Source organism: Ascidiella aspersa, chromosome 2, assembly GCF_963924565.1.
Source record: "Ascidiella aspersa chromosome 2, kaAscAspe10.2, whole genome shotgun sequence".
Classification (NCBI taxonomy): Eukaryota; Metazoa; Chordata; class Ascidiacea; order Phlebobranchia; family Ascidiidae; genus Ascidiella; species Ascidiella aspersa.
Genome location: NC_139448.1, coordinates 27999536 through 28019553, shown reverse-complemented (window position 1 = coordinate 28019553; position 20018 = coordinate 27999536). Strand labels below are relative to the sequence as shown.

Below are 20018 nucleotides of genomic sequence, written 5' to 3'. Positions count from 1 at the left end.
TTGTTGTTTAAATGTTATTTAATGTTTAAAAAGCCATGGATCACAATGATAGAAGCAATAGTTTTTAGATTACCACTTCCATCCGCATATGGTTTGCGAGTCGTATGCTGCCTGGACAGTTCGCACATCAATATAATGCGAAAATCTTCTGCCAGTTCTCTGAAAAATTAAACGTCACCGTACCGTGCAATCATGCGGAACGTGAATAGCGAACAACTACTTGACGTCACCAATTAAACCCCTACCGTTTTTTGAGCCGTTCCGGTAAAGTAAATGAATTAACATGTGAAGGGGGACTCCCAAGAGGAATTTACAAAGCATTGCTCCTAAAAGGCAAGTTTGATTGTTTAATGATTTTTAACCCACCAGTCTGCATTTCATGGCACTTCACGCCGAGATCTCGGGTGTGCAACGTCAAATTTTGAGGTGTGCAGGTGTGCAATCCTGTTTTTGGCACACGTTAGGTTGGAAATCCTACGACAATTTGCTTCTTTATGTAATTTAAGTGCAATATGTCAATTCAGGTGTGCCCACTAATTTTTGTTTAGTAGTAGAAGCAAAGGCAACCGCCAGTCCAACATTGTGTTTATGTGGCTTTTGCTGCACTGAATGAGTCGTTTTTATGACGTCACGATAACACTTTTCATTTAATGAATCACGCGTAGCTTCGTGTCAGTGAAATAAAAAAATTGAAATGTGTTTTTTATTGATGGTTTATATGTCATACACTATACTTGGGGGGTCGCCCAAGTTATCAAAAACTAAAAGGGGTTGCGAGAACAAAAAGTTTGGGAACCACTTATTTAAACCATACTTAAAAAAATAAATATAAATATATTAAATAATAGTTTGTTACACATATTAACTTTTTTTTTCAGTTATATTTAAATAAAATTTATAAAAATGTTTTCACAGGTAACCAAAGCAAGAAATGGCAAGGTACAGGGTCTTACAGAATATATCGGACAGCGATGAATCTGGCCAAGAAGACACTAAGTTTAACAAAAGTCCATCACTTCTGGAAAATGTAAAATTATCAAGCAGTGATGACGAGGGTGGCAAAGGCAGCTTCAAACTTCAACGCACAATTGGTGTTTTCACAGGAATAAACATTGTTGTGGGCTCTATGATCGGCTCTGGTATCTTTATAGTTCCAACTGGAGTTTTGAAGCACTGTATGGGAAATGTGCCCCTTAGCATTGGAGTATGGGTGATTGGGGGTTTAATCACAATAGGAGTAGCCTTATGCCTTTGTGAACTAGCCACCATGATACCCCACTCTGGTGGATGTGCCGCCTACTTTAAGGAAATCTATGGCGACTGGTTATGCTTTGTTTACCTTTGGATGCTTTTGTTCTCTGCTCAACCACAAGGAGCAGCTGTTCAAGTGATTGCATTAGGGTAAGTTTTTGTGCACCGATTATCTTGAATCCAGTATTTTCCCCCATCAGTGGGAGTGTGTAATTGTGTACAGTAGAGCCCTGCCCAACTGAGGTGATTGCTAAATAACATCTAATTTTAAATAGGTGTATAAGTTTTGTCTTGATAAAGATGATGTCAATCTACTCTACCTTTTTGGCTTTGCTATTCATTATCCAGATACATAAGTTTATAACCTATTTTTTTAATGTTTAGAGAGTATGTTTCGAAAGCAATACAAAGTGCCACTGGGCAATGTAATGAGGACCATCCAATACTACTTCCCAAACTGATTGGTTCCGTTATCTGCCTGTTGGTGTTGCTGTGCAATATTCTTAATGTCAAGCTAGCTGGAAAATTACAAGTAATACAGTTCATTCATAGTTTTTTAACATGCCCTTGCATTCTTATACTGTCGCCTGTCGGTAGATACTTATTTATATGTAACGTACATGTTAAGCCATAACTTTGTTATTCCTAATTAAGCAGCAAGAACTAAAAGAATAAAATTTTGACTGTTCGCTTTAATGACATTTAGGTTACACAAGTTTTGTTCTATTTTTTACCCAACTTTAATTTGTTTTGTCAACGAATTACTTAAATTTTTATGTTTTGTTTTAGGATTTTTGCACAGTTGGAAAAGTTTGTGCTTTGGTCATTATTTGTGTTGCTGGCCTTATTATGGTTGCAATGGATGCAACTATTTTAAAAGAAAACTTTTTAGGATCCAATGTAAAAGAAATTACAAAAGCAGTTTTAGCTAATACGTCTGCTTCAACTACAAGGCAAGTACTTTTTGGCTAGGATGAATTACATCGGCAGGCCCTAGTTGCCGTCCCCTGCTCTACAGCCTGTATTCGGCCAATTTACGTAACTAAAATAACGTGGATATTCAGAAATCCACTTATAGGGGTGTCGTATAATTCATTCACTCACAATACATGGTGGAAAATATACCATATGCTATTCTACCTTTACAATTTTCAGTTGGGCGCCATGTCAGTTTAAAAATTTGGTACTGCGCATGCACATGTCAGACTCGGGTAGTTTAAAGTGGTCTTACTCGAGTCCCGAGTCCGACTTCAGCAAAAAAAATGACTTCTTGAGTCCAGAGTCCGACTCCGACTCCGCGGCCCTGATGTTAACCATAAAATATTACATTATTTCGACAGAATTTTGTTAATAAGGAGTTGTTTTTATCGCTAAAGATATAAAAATACTTCAAAGGTTAATTGTTATATTTTTGCTCATGCTATTTTACACCCAAAACCTAATGTGGTTGTACTTTTTTTGCAGTATCATACATGTGCAACAGGTTGGATTTACAGACTTCAGCCTTGGTGTATTTCAGGCCCTATGGGCATATGATGGCTTTGATAACATTACATTTGTGACAGAAGAGGTTAAGAAACCCCAAAAAACTTTGCCTCTCATTATTATCCCATCAGTTTTCTTTGTGATGACCCTTTATATTTTTGTTAATATTTCATACTTTGCAGGTAAGATTTGTGCATGGGTAAAAAAATTATTTGTTGTAAATTTTGAGCTGAAAGACCTTTCTGGTCTTTAACCTATTTTATAGCTTATAGACACATTTATTTTTTTTAAATTTTAAGCTAAAAATTAATCTTTCTGGTCTTTAACCTATTTACAGCTTATATTATTGATACCTCTTTGTTTTAGGTTTGTGTAAATTTTTAGTCCTTGGGAAAGAAAAAAATACCATTTGTTTCGAAACCATTAAACATATATTCAGTGGCTCCAGCTCAAAGCCTCCAAACACATAACCTGTATCCAATGGCTCTGGGTCGATCTCCATAGCCCATAAACACTTATCCAATGGCTCCAGCTCAATAGTTGTTATATTTAAAAAGTTTTTTCAGTACACACTAAATTAAGTTACATTTGCAAATTGCAATTTGATAAAATTAAAATTATTTTGAGCTAAAGCAGATAAAATATTGTAGCTTCAGTTCTGCAAATTTAAAAAAAAGATTCAGGCTCCGAACTCATTTCTCAGAAAAAGAAGGGTTACATTAAGTTCCTTAGCTAAATTTTTATTTTAATATTTATTTGGCTTATTTTCTTTCCACTTTGCTGCTGATAGTCCTAAACAGCGACGAGTTGATGTCTTCCAAAGCCGTTGCAATCAGTTTTTCCAACAAAATCCACCCAGCTTTGTCTTATGTGGTAACTGCTGGTGTCTGTCTCTCTTTGATTGGTTCATTGAACGTGGGCTTTCTCACTGCTGGAAGGATGCCTTATGTCGCTGGTAGACTGGGATTTATGCCTGATGTAAGTAAAGTGTTTGTTTTTTTGACAATGAAACATTGTAAGAATTTCACCCAAACCGCTAAACCATGTCATAGAACAGGGGCTCTTAAACTGGGGTCCATGGACCCCTTGGGGGTCTGTAAATTAGTTTTAGGGGGTCCATGAAGGCCTAATGGAAATAATAGTGTATATTTCAGAAGTAAACAATTTAAAAAAAAAAAAAACTTTAATTAAAATTAAAAAGGTTTTGCACTGAATGTAGACTCCATTATAGTTTCACATTTTTTGAACCGAAATCAGCAGAGTCTATTTGTATTGTGACATCAATTTATGACGTCATTTGAAGAACTTTGTCGCCTACTGTGGTCCACCCAAAGCAAAAAAAAATTCGGGGTCAGCTAAAAAAAGTTTAGGAACCCTTGTCGAAGAGACACAAAGAAACATAACAATCCTTTTCTTGATTGTGTGTTATAATTTTTAAGTGATTGCTTTTGGGCAACGCTGTCGGTGTGATAAATTTTATAAAAACATTTTATGGCTACTTTTTAGAGCTATTCAGAATTCAAAATACATAATGATATAATCTATGCGGTTACATTACTAGTCTGCTAATATTCCAGATTCTTTCAATGGTACATGTATCCTTTGTTTCTCCAATGCCGGCCCTACTGTTTAGTGTCATGCTCATAGCAGTAATGATGATACCCAGTAGTGTTGAGATTTTACTGGAAGCAGTGGTGTTTGTCCTTTGGTCGTTTCGGACTCTTTGGGTCCTGGGTGTTCTCATACTGCGCAGAACCCAAAGCACATTGCCCCGTCCTTATAAGGTAAGATTACTGGTCATCAGATAAGATTGATAAACCGAGTGCTTAAACATGTAAGAATGTTTACTTTGGTTAGATTACTGTTTATTAGATAAGTTTTATAAACTGATTTGCTTAATCATGAGAGAATGTTAACTTTTTATGGCGGTAGATATAAATGTTATATACCGGGTTTGCCATGCAATTAATTTCAAACGTTTTCTTGGCTAGAGCTGATGGCACAGTGTTTTAGGAGTTACTGGTACTCCTTCAATGAAGGTATGATTTGCATTACTGGCCTTCGGGCTTTCTCATACTGAGATTTCCATTTCAGGTCTACACGCTGACTGCAGTTGTGTCTACAATCGTCGTATCCTATATTACAATCATTCCTCTTGTGTATCAACCGCAGGCTCTTTATTTATTGGCCGTTTTCCTTGCCGTGGTTTTTCTCGTTATATATAGACTGCAGCTTGCGCAGTACATTTCACTTACTGGCATCGGTAAGACAACAATCATATTGCAAAAGCTATTGCTTGTCGCTTCGCCAGATGAATGAAATTACTGTTTGCTTAATCCTCAAATGTCCAATGTCCACGTTATTGTTAGCTTCATTAGCTTGAAATGTTGAAGGTTTTTTTTGTTTGACAAGTAATCGAGAAGCGTTGATTTTGTTTTTCACTTTTATCCATTTGCACTCATTTCCTGTTGAATGATCATGAGATAGTAGATTTATGTTTAGTTTTGTATGGAACCGGTACCGTACTGCGTTTAAGTGCGTTTTAAATTTTATTTCGCTTTACCTTTTTTGTTATTCTTGGCAATCGAGTTTCTCGCTACAAAATATTTGCACTTATACGGCGAGAAATTGACACCGTGAACAAATTATTGTCCCTATGATGATCGAATAAGAACACGATAAATTACTGATATATTCAGGCGTACTTTTACCTATACCACTTTGTCGTTGTTTTTGCCAAACTCCAACGACAAGTACCTTTACAATCACTGCTTTTTTGTTTATTTGCTTGTTGAGCAAAAAACAACTAATCTCCTGCGTATTCTTGCTTTTGCAAAAGGTGTGAAAAAGGCACTTGTTACCCTATAGACTGGTGGTGAGCAAATTTTTTTTGTCGCGGCCCGAAGACTCTTTCCAGAGCTGTTGAAGTGCCACTACGTAAAACCACTACTAAACAGTGGCGGATTCAGGATATTTAATTTTAGGGTGAAATAGCACACGGCGCATAATGTATAAAACATATAAACTATAAAACGATGAATATACGCGCACAGCGCGAAATTGTTTTTAATTACATTAAGCTATTCAAAAAAAAACGCGGCCCATTAAAAATGGCTCTGCTTAAATTGTGCACAATTCTAGAGAACTGTTGGCCATGCCAAAATGAGAAGCTTAAATTAACACATGAATTTGAAGTTAAAACATGAAACGGCTTTTTTCATTTTTAGAACATTTTAAATAAACTTAATGCGTTCGTTTAAACCACAAGCGCAATGAAACCACTAAAACTGCAGAAATTGGTGAGTGACAGTTTGCCAACCACTGCCGTAGAGAATAAATAGTCCGACTGTACAAAAGCGGTACTTGTTGTGTTGCCGGGTGGACCTACAAAATGTTATATCACATTAAATTGTTTAAAATATTCTGTTCGTAATCCTTTGTAGTATGTACGATTTTTAGATCAATTTACGAGTAATTTATTAGTGGAGTTTGCACAATTTTTTGTTACTATTTGGAACTTTATTGATGGTGATATGTGCAATAAATGGATTGGTTGAACAAAACAAAAATAGTGTTTTGGTCTAGAGACTCTAGACTTTAATAATAATTGTTGGTCACTTTTTTAAAAGTATTTAATTGTGTCAAACCTAATATAATTATTTGATCAAAATGTTTAAAATGGTAAAAATTTTAACCTCCTATAAAACAGTCAATGTTTAAATAAAGTGTTAATAGTTTAGTCTGTCAACACGTTTTTATTGACTACATGTATACGAAAAACATCGACTTTATTTGCTAGGCCGAAATCGGACTCTTATTTGTTTCAAACGGTCCACGCGCCACGAAAATAGGTAAATGTCGCAATAACATTAGTATTCAAGACTCGCATCCTTTTCGACTTGTTAATTTAAATTCCGTATTGACAGGAGCAAATATAGGCAACGAAGCCATACCACTTCCACTCTCCCAAACATATTTGTTTTGCCCTTTTCATCAATATAAATGCAACAAATTTTCTAGACTCTTTTAAGGCTATGAATCCTACAATTAAGGAAACATTTTTAGTACAATTTGTGTTTTTGCGCGAACTTAGTTTCATAAAGAATTTTTGTTGAACATTTCCATGTGACTAAGACCGTACTGGCGCTTCGTAAACTCAAACGACAGTGTGTTTGACTGTTTGTGCGTCAGCGTGTCACGTCTCCTAGACTTAAATTACAAAAATTAAACATTTTGTCAATTTAAAGTTTAAACCAAACTAACATATAAAACAAGCACGTTGCAACCAACTCTTGCATAGATTTAAAATATTTTTTGATGGCAGATTTAGCAAGAATTAGGCCTTGAACTCGAAATTAGTTACCGTTTCATTAATCATGACGCCACTTTATGGCTTTACTTTAAGAAGTTTTTTTTTTATAAAATATCCTGCCCCTTCTCCTATGCTACATTCCAAAATATCTCGATGCGCACTGAGTTTAGACATTGTTTAAGACTGACTTTATCCAGGCGTTTATGTCGACATATAGTCTAGTTATACGTTATCCGACACGATAACCTTCCATATAACTAAAAGAAGGCAAAAGCTGTCCCGATTTCGCAGATCCGTCTGTGACGTAGGCTAATTGCGTAAACTTTTACGAACTTCAGTTAAAGCATAATTTTTCTTGGCTCCTGTTTGACAAAGTCTTTAGAAGATGCTAATTCAAATAGGGCCTACAAATTATATTAAACCAAGATAAAGATAAACTACAATATTTTCCTGTTCGACAAACATATTGTCTAAAATACGATTGTAACGTGGTTTGCTGCACAATTTGAAAGATCAGGACTGGACTCGAGCGGCGAAACAATAAATATAATATTAATTGGAAGTTTTTGGGACTTGGAGAAGTCACAGTCAACTCATATGCGATAAAAAGTCAAGTACCAATCATTGTCAAAACAAGTTAAATTCAATCAAAATAAAATGATTAATTTTATAACTAGTAAACTCGTTTGATCCAGAGCTATATGTTGATAATAGTACAACGTTGCTTGCTTTAGATTAAAAGTTTATTTTTAAAAAATCTCTCAGCTTAGATACTAAATTTTCCTCCATTTTGGTTTAATTTTATAAAAAAAAACAATCCCGCTGCAAGAAGTTAATACACGTAGACCTGCTATGCAGGCATTCAAGCTGGACGAAGAAATGTGTCAGCTGAGACGTCACAATTGAGGCATGCCATTTTTGAAAAGGGAGTGCGACTGCAGCAATTCATACAAACTTAAAGCACCAGAAAACGTGCAATGTTTACTATTCTTTAGCAAATAGTATATATTCTGCGATAACCATCTCTTTGATATATCTTTTGCTTTGCCAGATGTTGATGACTGCACTGGGAAACACTAAATACGACTGGCCAAAAAAAAATAGCACTCAATTTTCAAAGAGATTAGTAAAAAAGGAGTCCGGATGTGTGGCTGTCATAGGCGTAGCCAATTGGACCACAGGGGCCATGGCACATTTATAAATATTGTACTCCTAATAATAAATCATTTTGTAGCATTCATGACTACAGGATATACACAGAACCAACGGGTTAATTTTAAAATTTCACCAGGATTGTTTCTTAGCAGATTATAGGCTAGTGGTGTTTTCATATTATACTAGTTGTAACAATTGTTGTAGAAATTAGTGTTTTATCGCTTTGCAGCCGCTCTAATATTTTGTTTTCCAATTGATAGACCAGGAAATTAGAAAAAGGCAAACTTTTTCAACATCCCAAATTTAGTGGTTTTATAAAGAGCCGCATAAGTTATCGTGTCATGAATTTTTGTGCAAGTGCTGCGGGGTCGACAACACATGGTAGTGCTGCGGAGTCGACAACACATAGCGTTTCAACAAACTGTGATCTTGAAAAAAAAAAACTGTGACCTCAACGTTTTAACAAACATGGTCAAAGCGATCTCTCGATATATATTGTTTGGTTTGTTTTGGAAACTCGAAGATTTAAAACTATGTAAATATAAAAAGTTTTCTTTTGTACATTTTTACTATGTTTTTGTCCGTAGACGGGCCAGGTCAAAAATAGAATGAAATGCACGCAATATGGCGTCATAATATGACGCTATGAAACAAATAATCTAACAAACTTGGTTCGGTATTACGTTAGGAATTGTGCACAAATGTTCAATTTAAGTCGAATTTAAAGAAAGAAAAAAATGCGCAATGGACATATGGCAATTACAATATAAACCGGGTGAAACACACAACATGGCTTTAACTAAATTAGGTTGACGAAGTCTGGATCGGTATGTTTCAGGGTATAGAAAACGGCGGGTATCTCGTTCATATTTTAGTGACGGAATACATTCTTCCCTTTCGTTTAAGACAATGCAACAGTGAAAAATAGGCCTACGCTTTTCGTCTGCAAATATGCCAAAAGATCGCGTGTAACATACGAGAAACGTGGAGCATACGTAAATAAATAAAGTTGGGCGGGGCCTGACTAGATCCATTCCTGGAAAGAATGTTTACGATACAACCATAGCTGTAGAAACTTGCCCTTGGTTTCGCTTAGCTTATGTATTTTAAGAAGAATGTGCCGCGTGCCGGATAAAATTGATTGGCGGGCCGGGCGTATCTTGCCCTGGCCAAAAGACGTCATGTATAATATGGCATAAGGCGTGTGGATTAACTCTATACTCTATAAAAATTTTTTTTGTAAAACTAAAGCATAAATACTGCTATTTCGATAAACATGCGAATCTCTTTTATGTGCCCAATGAGTCACGTACCGTTCTTTTTTAGGCTGAAAGCTTGTTAAAGTCATTGACTTAAGTCATTGCAACACTGCTGCAGAGAAACACTTAAAAAACAGACCCATCCTGAGTTTGATCACAAAAACTGAATTTGTCCTCAAAAGACGTCATGATTCGGTTGAGTGGGTTTGTTTTTTGTTTTTCTCTCTTTTCGATGACGCATTATTTCTGACTATTGTCTATTTATGTGTTGCGTTCGTATTAAAGGTTCCAAGTACTTCACTCTTCTAAAATTGTCAAAGAATGTATGCCCTATTACACGTTGTTAATAAGGGGCTATGTATAAGGCAAAACAAAACAGGAGTAATAATTTATGAATAAAATCCAGAAGGTTGAACTTGGTTACTTACACATAGGCTTCAGTAAGATTGGTTAATAATTTTGGCGCATGTAGATATGTGCTGTGCTGTGTCTTCTTCATATTTTAAAAATATTTAAAGTTGGTAGCCAGCTATGTTGCCATATTTGTTTAAAATATTAGTTTTATTTTAGAATAATGGTTTGCCCACCTAATATACTTTACAAATTAAACTACAAAATTAATGAAGTTAGTTTTGATCAGCTGTAGGTATATATATAGCTATACAGAAAAACAGAACAATATTGAATAGTATGGTTTTGCAAAAAAATTCTCGAGTACATGTATATTTTAAAAATAATTTGTTTGTGGTGCTAAACTGCTAACCTTGTTGTGTGTATATAGGCCATCAAATTTAGAGCAACAACTTATATTTTTGTAAAATGTCCTAAGTAAGATCACCAGAATGAATGCAAATTCCTACAACATTGATATAGTGGTTGAGAGCGGTCAGGTTGAAGATTGTGTGAAGAGCATTTTCCATACAGTTTTGCTTCACCGGACCACAGGAAAGTTTCACTACAAACATGAAGGCACTTACTCAATAGGAACTGTGGGCACTGAGGATGTGGACTGTCAGAATGTCGACTTTACATATGTTAAGGTGTCATCTGATGTACTTAGCCAGCTCATATCTGAACATGCCTCGTCATTTTGCGAGCAACTGGAAAAGAATATGGGCAACGATTATGCCATGGGCACAATCACTTTAGAATTTCATCAAAAGCGAAGGACAAGGTGGCCTTTTAATGACGAATGTGTGCCATGGGAAATGTGGAATATACAAGTCACCGAACGAACATTGTCTTTTGACACTGACAAGGATTTGGCAAGAGAGACAACTGGTGCCCTGTTGTGTGACAAGGTGACTTCTATCGTTGAAGCCATTGGTCGTCATGACTTTGTACCAAAAATGCCCACTCAGAGTGACCTGTCATTGGTATTTGAAACTTCCCTACCTGATGTGCAGACTTATCTTTTTAAAGTTCGGTGTAATTTTGGTGATGTTGGTTTTACCAGCAACCCAGAAGGAAAAACTACAACAATGGGTTCAACTGTTCGTAGACTCTTTCGAGATACCTTGATCTCATGAGAATTCTAAAAATTGCATTATTTTTTTTTTCAGCTGCATGGTATTAAAATAGTTGTGCATATTTTGTTTATATTATTGTTTATAAACTGTGTTCGTTTGCACTTCCTTAAAATTAATAAGGATGTTATTTTATTACACATATGAAAATCAGTACAATGACATACCAGAGTTGTCTATTGTTGGCATATATATTTAGTTAAATAATTTATTTTACATTTGTTTGTGGGTAAATATAGCATATTGGCTGTCAATGCATTTGACAAGTGGTAGAAACTAGTTTAAACTGAATAAAGATTGCTTTAATGTTTACAAACCTTTTTACTATAAAAGCATTTAAACAAACTTTAGCTTTATTTTTTTGCTTATTAATGTTCTTTTTTGTCAATTCAATACCATGCGTTTTTGTGATTCATGTTGTGTTTTGCAGGAACAAAAAATACTTTTCAATGGCACCTCAACATAGATGTGTTTTTTAATATCTCATTTTTTATAACTAAAAATGTCACTTCATTCTTTCCATATTCAACATGGTTCAACTCACAATTCCAATCCTATATGGGGGAATGACATTCTTCCTTGCCATTGTGCACAATGTTTTTCTGCTTTACTATGTCGATATGTTCGTGTCAGTGTACAAAATCGACAAAATGTCATTTTGGATCGGAGAGGTGAGTAATTCTAGTTTTTAGACACTCAAATTAACAACTTTGTTAAATATTTCACCAATATGAGATGTTAATCTATTTTGTAATGATGATATGTAGACAGTTTATTGAAAACAGGTATAAAACATAAAATGATTTCTTAAAATTTATAGAAATGTTTATTTTGCTGTATGAATAGGGATTGTCAGTTTCTGCACAAAAAAATAAACCTCTAGATAAGGGCAAAAAATGTGTTTTATACATGTTTTTCACAATATACAAAAGCAAAAATGATTTTTACATTTTATCATCTGGTGAGATTTTTTATATACATTTATGGGCTTCTATTTGTAAATGATATACATATATATATATGTATGTATATATTTAAGGTTTTGTACTATTTTTTCTATTTTGTAGGTGTTGTTTCTGGTTTGGAACTCAATCAATGACCCACTGTTTGGCTGGATTAGCGATAGAACCCTTTTACAATCCGACCCAACGTCAAAGACACTTTCAACAACCGATGTCGTGCAGCAAAGAATTAAAAATCTTTCATGTTGTGCACCTCTCTGTGCATTGTCGTTTGCCTTGTTCTGGATACAATGGCTTCCAACTGCCCTTCAATTTGCCATTTGTCTGTGCCTTTATGATGGCTTTCTGACTTCCGTGGACCTGCAACATACAGCTTTGCTTGCAGACCTAGCAATTTATGCCAAAGACAGGTATTTGTTTGTTAATGTATGATGACATGTGTATGTAATTAAATCGCATTTCTAAAATGTAAAGCTGGTTTGATACATGCTTGTAAATTCTTATTGCAAGTTGACATTTAGCGTTCTGTGCTAAAATCTACTTTAGGACAAAATAAATAAATTTCAAGTAACTTTATTTTCAGGGCAAATCTGAACAGATGGTGTTCTATATTTAGTGCTTTTGGTTCAGCCAGTGTGTTTTTATCTTATATGTTTTGGAACAAACAACATATATTTTACTTTCAGGTAAGATGCTTTACGGAAGTTTAGTTTCATGTGATTTTTAATTTCCATTATTCTTGTATTCATAAATATAAAATGTTACCATATTTCTTGTCAGATATTTTGCACCTTCTTGGCCTTTTTATCTGCTGTGGGATTTATTGCTACCACGAAGCTGCTTTTAGCACAATACCAAAAAGAAAAAAGATTGAGCAAGGGTTATATGGAAAGGAGTATTCTAAAACCGGAAGGTGACAAAACATGTTTTATTTAAAGGCTTAAAGTTACTGTACTGTTCATTTTAATAGTGTTAACGGTTTTTTATTTTCTTTTTTTGTGTATTTTTAAGTCTATTGTGCTCAATTATATATATCTGAAGTTTAAATATTCTCTGTATGTTTTTAAGTACAATCAAAAAGTGATTTGAAAAACACTCAAGCTGAAAGTCTTGGATTGAAGAAGTATGTTGCCCAACTTGCCACAAACCACAACTTTAGATGCTTTACCTCTATGAACCTGCTTCAGGTAATATGCCTATTTACTTGTATTTTTGGATCAAAAACAAGTTTACTCTTATAAGGCACTAGATGACTCCCAGAAAATTTGTCAATATAAATTCCTGGTGATATTTTGGGCAACTCTTTTTTGGTAATGTGGTTTACATTCAATTTTAATGTCATCTTCAGGTGTTTCACTGTCATTTCAACAGCAACTTCTTTCCCTTATTCTTGGATGCTTTAGTTGGAGATGGCGTTGCTCCAGGAATCGGTCCCATGCTTATAGGTATGTTTTTCTCTAAAAATGTCGTTTGCCTAGTATAACTGACCTATTCATGCATCAACACAAACCTTGAACTATCCTACTTTGGCTTCTATTTGATGAAAAAGTGGCTGTATTTCACAATGGAATTGCATGGTACTACGTTGCACTACTCATTTTGTTTGAAAAGGTGCTCTTTATCATATTATGTGTGTAATGTCATACATACGTTCGCATTCCGTATAATACAGGGGTGTCCAACAAGCGGCATGCGTGCCAAATGTGGCACGCGACCAAATAAAAAATGGCACGCCCCCCTGAAATTACTTAATTTGTTATTCAGCCAATTGTCAAAAATTACAAACTTTTATGCATTAAATTGACATTGTTTAATCACAATATAAAACATTCGCTGCAAGCACGACAACTAACAATGACTTCTAATACTATAACATTATATTGTAGTGGAGGCTAGCATTCACATAACTATAAAGTTTGGTGTGAAACAACAAAAAGCAAAAGTCAGCTTACCGACGGACATTTAGATGCAGTTATGCGCACTGCTAACTACACGTTTTTATTATTTGTAAAAAAACGCTTTTATTGTTAGAAAGAATTAGTTACTAAATTTTGGCACGGGAAGAAGAAACATACTTAGTACATTGCTTCGTTCGTGCATTATTACCATATGTTGCAAAAGTACGAGTCATTCAACACACGCAATAAGGCAACCGCACTTCCGTCGCAGGAAGAATTAAGTCGTTAAAGTTAAATATGTTTATGTTGCCTTTTGTGTGTGACGCAATTTTTCATTTGTTAGCAGCTGGCTATTTGCTGACTAAGAGATGCAACTGGTCAAAGACATTTCACACTTTTATATATTTTTCAAATTTTCCTTCACAACACGAACGACCAACGTGACTGACTGTTCCTGAAATACTTCGTTCTTAAAACGGAATGCAGGACTAAAAGCAGGCGTCATTAAAACTGAAGTCAACCTCACTCGTAACTTGCGTTATACCTAATAAACGTTTTGTTGTGCGAACAATACTCTTGACTGCGAATAATACTCTGAAATATATTTCTATTGGGAGCCAAATAGCTAACCTTAGCCGTGCGTTGTCCACAAGGCACTTGCGTCTGAGTCGTTGCGTTTTTGTATTTTCAGTATCTCTTACCTTTATTTTTGACTAATTAATGTTTGTATTCAAACTTGTGCTTTATTTTTCCGCCCAAAACTGTGAAGTTTTTTTTCGGGATTCAACTAGTTAAACCATTCAGTATTAGCAAACCTATTAATTGCTCAATTTCGCTAAGACTTTCAAGAAAAAAACACCGAACGACTTGTTAAATAATTTAGTTTTTTAATTTGACAAATAGAGCGAGATGTGGGTTGCTTTCTCATTTTAACCTTAAGAACAAATAGTGCGTTCCCTCTTACCGTGTTTCTAATCCAACTTCTGTATTTTCTGATTTGATGCAAATTTGAAAATTCTGTGTAAGATTACGTTTTTTATAAAAAGTGATGATTTATAAAAGTAAAGTACCAAAATATTTTCCGGAATCTGTCACCTTTTTCCATGAGAGATTTAATTAAAAAATTGCAAATAAAACTTACAAAAAACGAAAACAAAAAACGTTGTTTTGACTTTGTTTTTAGTTTTGGCTTTCGCGAAGAATATAGTTCTATTTTTTTTAAAAGCTAGACTAGTATGACGCCAAACTCCGTTTAAACTATAAGTAATACTCGTTCAGCGATTGGCTTCATAACTGGCCAGGTGCATGACTCAGCAAGCCCAATAACGACGGCGTGTAAACTGCAGCTCTAACAAGATTCCGCTTCGTTTAACAAGGTTGTACTTTAACGCGTTTTCCGAACAGGTCTCTCCTTCGTTTTGCCGCACGTAAACAACCTCTACTTCCTCGGACTGTGCGAACGCCACGGCGTCTACCACGTAATCCGCTGGCTCTTCATGGTCAAGCTTGGCCTGGCCGTCTTCATGCTGCTTGTCGGCTCGGGCCACGTCTGGCTGCTGTGCGTCTTTATCGCGAGGTGAGACTTTCGCTATACGCAATTTGGCGTAAAAAATAGCGATAAAAAAACGCGCCACTGACCCAGGTTTTGCCGAAAACAAAAACGGAAAAAACACTTGTTCGCGAAAATTCCACTCAATTAAACAACATAAAAACGCATAATGAAGTTTCAACTCTATTGAGTAAACGATAAAAATGCTCAACCTGATTAAAACACTGATAATCTCACAGCCTTAGTTTGCATAAAACCGCTCGTTTTTTATCTCTTTTATAGAATGTTCGAGTTGGTTGCCATATTCTTATTTTAACTGTTTTTTTACCGTAATTGGATCAAATGGTGTCTGCTGTCAAACGTTGTTATACCACTTAGTTTACACCAATAGAGCGGTCCACATTGCCTGGGAAGTTTTCTTGCCACTTAAACTGTTGTCTATAAATAAATTAGTGTAAGCGAACTATCGTCAGTTGCCTTCGTTTTGCCAGTTTACCGTACATCATTAGCGAATGGTTTTTAGGCATTATGCCTATCGATTTAGCTCTGCAATTAAATGATCGGCAACTGTAAAAGACAAATCGCCAGGTAAGCATTTGCAGTTTTCAGTATATCAGATAACTTTCTAGCCTAAGCCGAATACCAGGTCGTAGCATAAGGTAGTCGTCCGATGATCGAAATTCTAGGTTTTAAAAGCTTTTTTTGTATAATTTTTACCCAACCTTAGATGGGTTCTATTATTAAAAAGCTAATACCGGATGTTGTGGCCGTACTATTTGATTTAAATATCAGTCAATGTTATAGGAATTACAATACAAAGGACAAAATATTTCCTGTCCAGGTAGACAAAAACCCAGAAGGGGAGAACTATCCTAAAATCTCTGGTTATTTGAACTTTGTGGACGTTGAAGTTTGTTTTTAAACAGGGTTGCCCGTGTTTTAAGTTTTACAATGAGATTAACGCAGTTGCTTTTGTACATCACAAAGCCACAACTTAATTTCCAGTGCCTTACTATAAGGCCAATCAGTGAAATATATCATTAAAAAACACAGATACATTGTCGTACACTTCATCGGATTATGTGTCGCAGTGTCATATTAATAAAAATAGGTCGCACACAAAAAGTGTGTCATTCCCTTATGAAGGCTTTCCGAATAGTTACCCGAAACGTTGGTTTAACAAATATATACCAGAAGAACTCGTTTTTTATTATACTATGCCTGGTACAAACAGCATATTTATTTACAAGAACGTTTCATTTGTTGTTTCTCCCAGCAATCGCGTGTTTACGGAGGGCACGTGCAAGCTGCTCAACCTGGTCGTATCCGACTTGGTCGATGAGGACTGTGTGCGCAACAAGAGGGAACACGCAGCTTCGGCCGTACTCTTCGGCATGTCTTCGCTGCTCGCCAAGCCTGGACAGACCCTAGCCCCACTTGTTGGAACGTGGCTCCTCGCCGTGTATACAGGTTAGAATGGCTGAAATACGCCCGCCTCGCTGTTGTCGCTGATAAAATATTCGCCCAGTCTTTAAACAAGTGTTGCCAGTTTTAAAAGTATTCAAAAAGTTAAAGTCGAGACATTTCTATACAATTTTCCTTAAAGTCAAGTCATTTGCAGTAAATTGAAAGTCTAAGTCCAGAAGTTCGAAACTTCCGTTATCTAATTTTAACTATATAGGATATCGATAACTTATTCCATTTCAACAACAGTTGTGGCATAACGAACATCCGAAACAAACGTTTATTATGCATCGGCCACTAAATATTTTTTTATTAAAACTTATATAACAAAAACACTTGAGTACATTAATTTGAAGGGTTCAGTACATTTTACTTACGTTACCGAAATTCACTGAAACTGGTAACTGTGTCACTAAAATCTACTGCAGTGGTGTAGATCACAGGTATATTCCAATAAACAATTGAGGTTACCTCACAATTCAATTGTAATGGTTTCACATAAATCATCGTGAGCTTATTATTTATTATTATTAATTATTAGTCTGCCATACGCGCTGCGTTTCGATGGTGATTCACTTGCAAGCGTGTAATCCTACACGCGTGTGTCTTTTTGATACTGTTGTGCACAATAAAAGTGTAATTGATGGTAATACCTGAACATTAAGATTTCACGCTGTTTAGTAATCAATAGCGATTAGTTCACATAAAAAACGAATTTTACGTACAAACTTGCATTATTGCACGAGCCGTATTAAAGGACGGCCATTTGAGTGTAACATCGTTTTAAATCTAAGTTGTACAAGGCCATTCTCCTAATCACCGTTTTCTCGCCTCGTCGACTTCATATGGATGCAACCTTTTGTCGTGCGCTATTCAGGAAGAGGCGTGCCGGGCAAAACAACAAGGGCGTGGTGTTTTTCGCTAACCCCAAATGTATCCACAGGTCAAGACGTGTTCCAGCACTCAAGCGACTCTCCAACACCAAAGGAGATCCCCTATTGGCCGAAACACCTCCCGGGCAGCCCGAACAATTGGATGTCAAAACGCGAAGCCTGCTTCTTCATTCTCGTTTCCGTACCCATCGTGTGCTCTCTGCTACAGCTAACGGCCTGGAGTCGTTTCACCCTCAAGGGGGCGCGCTTAAGCGAGGTCAAAGCGTCAAGGTTAAGGATGGAAGACGAGTACGTTTGATTCCGGCTTTTGCCCTCTTCGCGTAAATCGTCCGAGGTACCATTTTTCGAGGTGGTGGTTGTGTGTGTAACCAGGTTTTTTTTAAGGTTTGGTTTGGGCGACCACTAAGTAGTTTTAAGAGACCGCAAGTGTTTCATTTAAATACCAAAAAATAGCCATATTTGCTTAAACGAATTATTTATTATTTTTTGGGAAACCGCTGGAGAAATTTGGGGACCGTTTCCCCAAACACCTTAAAAAACACTGTGTGTAACAGTCTAAAGAATGAACAGTTGAACACGTATTTATTAAGGTTTTACGATTCCAATCCGAAGGCTGTTTCCACTTTTTTATTCATCCAATTTTTATCCGTTTACGCTATGTGCAGTTGATTTCCCAAGTGCCATTTTTATAAATTACAGAACAGCCCTTTTAACACGATCCTACTCAATTTCCTTTACTTTATTTTAGTTATTAACAAACGTCCCAAATAAGATTGCAGTTGTAAACTTTATTGCATATTATACCAACATTTTGTTTTTCGAAATATTCCATTATGCAAAGTCGTCTTTTTCGTCGCAGTCAGTTGTCTTTTCAAGAGTTTCATTGTTATGGAAAGCAGAACTATTATTTATTTTAATTTTTTTTTTACAAATTTCGCAGTTTAATCGGTTGTAACAAAACAGAAGTTATTGCGTATAGTATAGAAAAACTTTAAACGTCCTATTTTCCCTCTGTATAGCACTTGTCTAGTACGTCTACTCTTGTTCAATGAATTTTATGTTGTTAGAATTTTATGGAGACGATAATAATTTCAACTGAAATATTCTTTACCACCACGAGTATGTTGTGCGTACATTGTGAAAGTAACTTTTATTTTGCAAATAATGCTGTTATCCACTGTACAGTGTAATTCATTGTTAAAACATTTTCAGTCGCTTTGTCTGACACCGTTTAGGTATAGTACCAAAAGTTTTGAACTATTTCTTTTTTCGAAAAAAAAGTTTATCGAATTTGGTCAAATTATTTTTACTTCAATGGACTACAGACATAACTCTTTGTTTCATTTCAACGCAGCAAATAGTATTTATTGTCAACCGCTGAAGTATGTTTCGCTTCTGTTGTATGATAGTTTTCGTTTTTACCTGTTTGTTGTATGAAGTTTTATTTCCACCTACTGCAGAACGTGTTGCTTTCCAAATGAGTTTTTAATTATTTTATTGTAACTCTTGGTTATGGACCTATTGTTAATCCCTTTGGTAAAGTATTACTTCCACATCCCAAAAGAAACCATGTTGTTATAACTCTTTATATAGCATCATACTCGCACCTTACTAGAAAATAGCATACTACCTTTATGAGTGTTGTAAAAATTTGAAAATGTGCTATGTACTTGGCAATGTAGCTCAAAAAGTTTTCCTATGCTTTTTTCTATTGCTTGCTTTCCCAAATTTAAAATTCATGGTCCCCCAAAACTACTGTTGTTCATATAAAGTATCTTTGTGTTCCGTTTTATCAAATATTTTTCGTCGCTTGTAGCTGGATTGATTTTAAGGGTTGCCGGGAATTGTTTCAGCGGACGGTGGATTTTACCAGGGTAAACAGGAACGTGCAATAAACTGCAGAATAATTACAAATGCTTATTTTTGTGCTAGTTGAGTTCCAGGCTAACTTGCTCAGTCAAGTCCATGTTATGTGATTTGTAGTTTTCAACTTTTGAAAATATTATACTCATTCTAACCCAACCATTATTTCGCCAAGATTAAATCTAAAACAAGCCCAGGCGTACAGGTTATGAAACGTGAAATTTTGCCAAACAATATATTTTTGTAAAAGCGTCAAGTCGTTGCCAGAGATGGCTGCAGGTCCGGTCTTTTGTTCAATCGACTTATGACAATATAAGTATTTTACTCATATTAGTGCAAGACACGAGCAATATAATTTCAACGATAGGAAAAATTATAGTTAGTAGGGGCTCGAATCTGCC

The 20018-nt window shown here is 35.6% G+C and overlaps 3 protein-coding genes across 3 annotated transcripts; all 3 read left to right on the top strand.

Annotated features, from left to right (window-relative positions):
• Positions 1 to 206: 206 nt before the first annotated feature.
• LOC146164667 (Y+L amino acid transporter 2-like) lies at positions 207 to 5850 on the top strand. Its single transcript, XM_083381193.1, has 8 exons — positions 207 to 333; positions 916 to 1401; positions 1636 to 1783; positions 2041 to 2204; positions 2716 to 2918; positions 3527 to 3714; positions 4314 to 4520; positions 4831 to 5850. The coding sequence occupies exons 2-8, from the start codon at positions 932 to 934 to the stop codon at positions 5053 to 5055; spliced, it is 1605 nt and encodes a 534-aa protein (XP_083237319.1). The 5' UTR covers positions 207 to 333; positions 916 to 931; the 3' UTR covers positions 5056 to 5850.
• A 4397-nt stretch (positions 5851 to 10247) lies between these two features.
• LOC146164666 (autophagy-related protein 101-like) lies at positions 10248 to 11417 on the top strand. Its single transcript, XM_083381195.1, has one exon. It carries the CDS (start codon positions 10305 to 10307, stop codon positions 10989 to 10991), a length of 687 nt encoding a protein of 228 aa, XP_083237321.1. The 5' UTR covers positions 10248 to 10304; the 3' UTR covers positions 10992 to 11417.
• Positions 11418 to 11497: 80 nt separating this feature from the next.
• LOC146164665 (solute carrier family 68 member 1-like) lies at positions 11498 to 19443 on the top strand. Its single transcript, XM_083381194.1, has 9 exons — positions 11498 to 11659; positions 12056 to 12360; positions 12534 to 12636; positions 12731 to 12845; positions 13019 to 13137; positions 13299 to 13395; positions 15253 to 15424; positions 16674 to 16867; positions 17805 to 19443. Exons 1-9 carry the CDS (start codon positions 11519 to 11521, stop codon positions 18050 to 18052), a joined length of 1494 nt encoding a protein of 497 aa, XP_083237320.1. The 5' UTR covers positions 11498 to 11518; the 3' UTR covers positions 18053 to 19443.
• Positions 19444 to 20018: the final 575 nt, after the last annotated feature.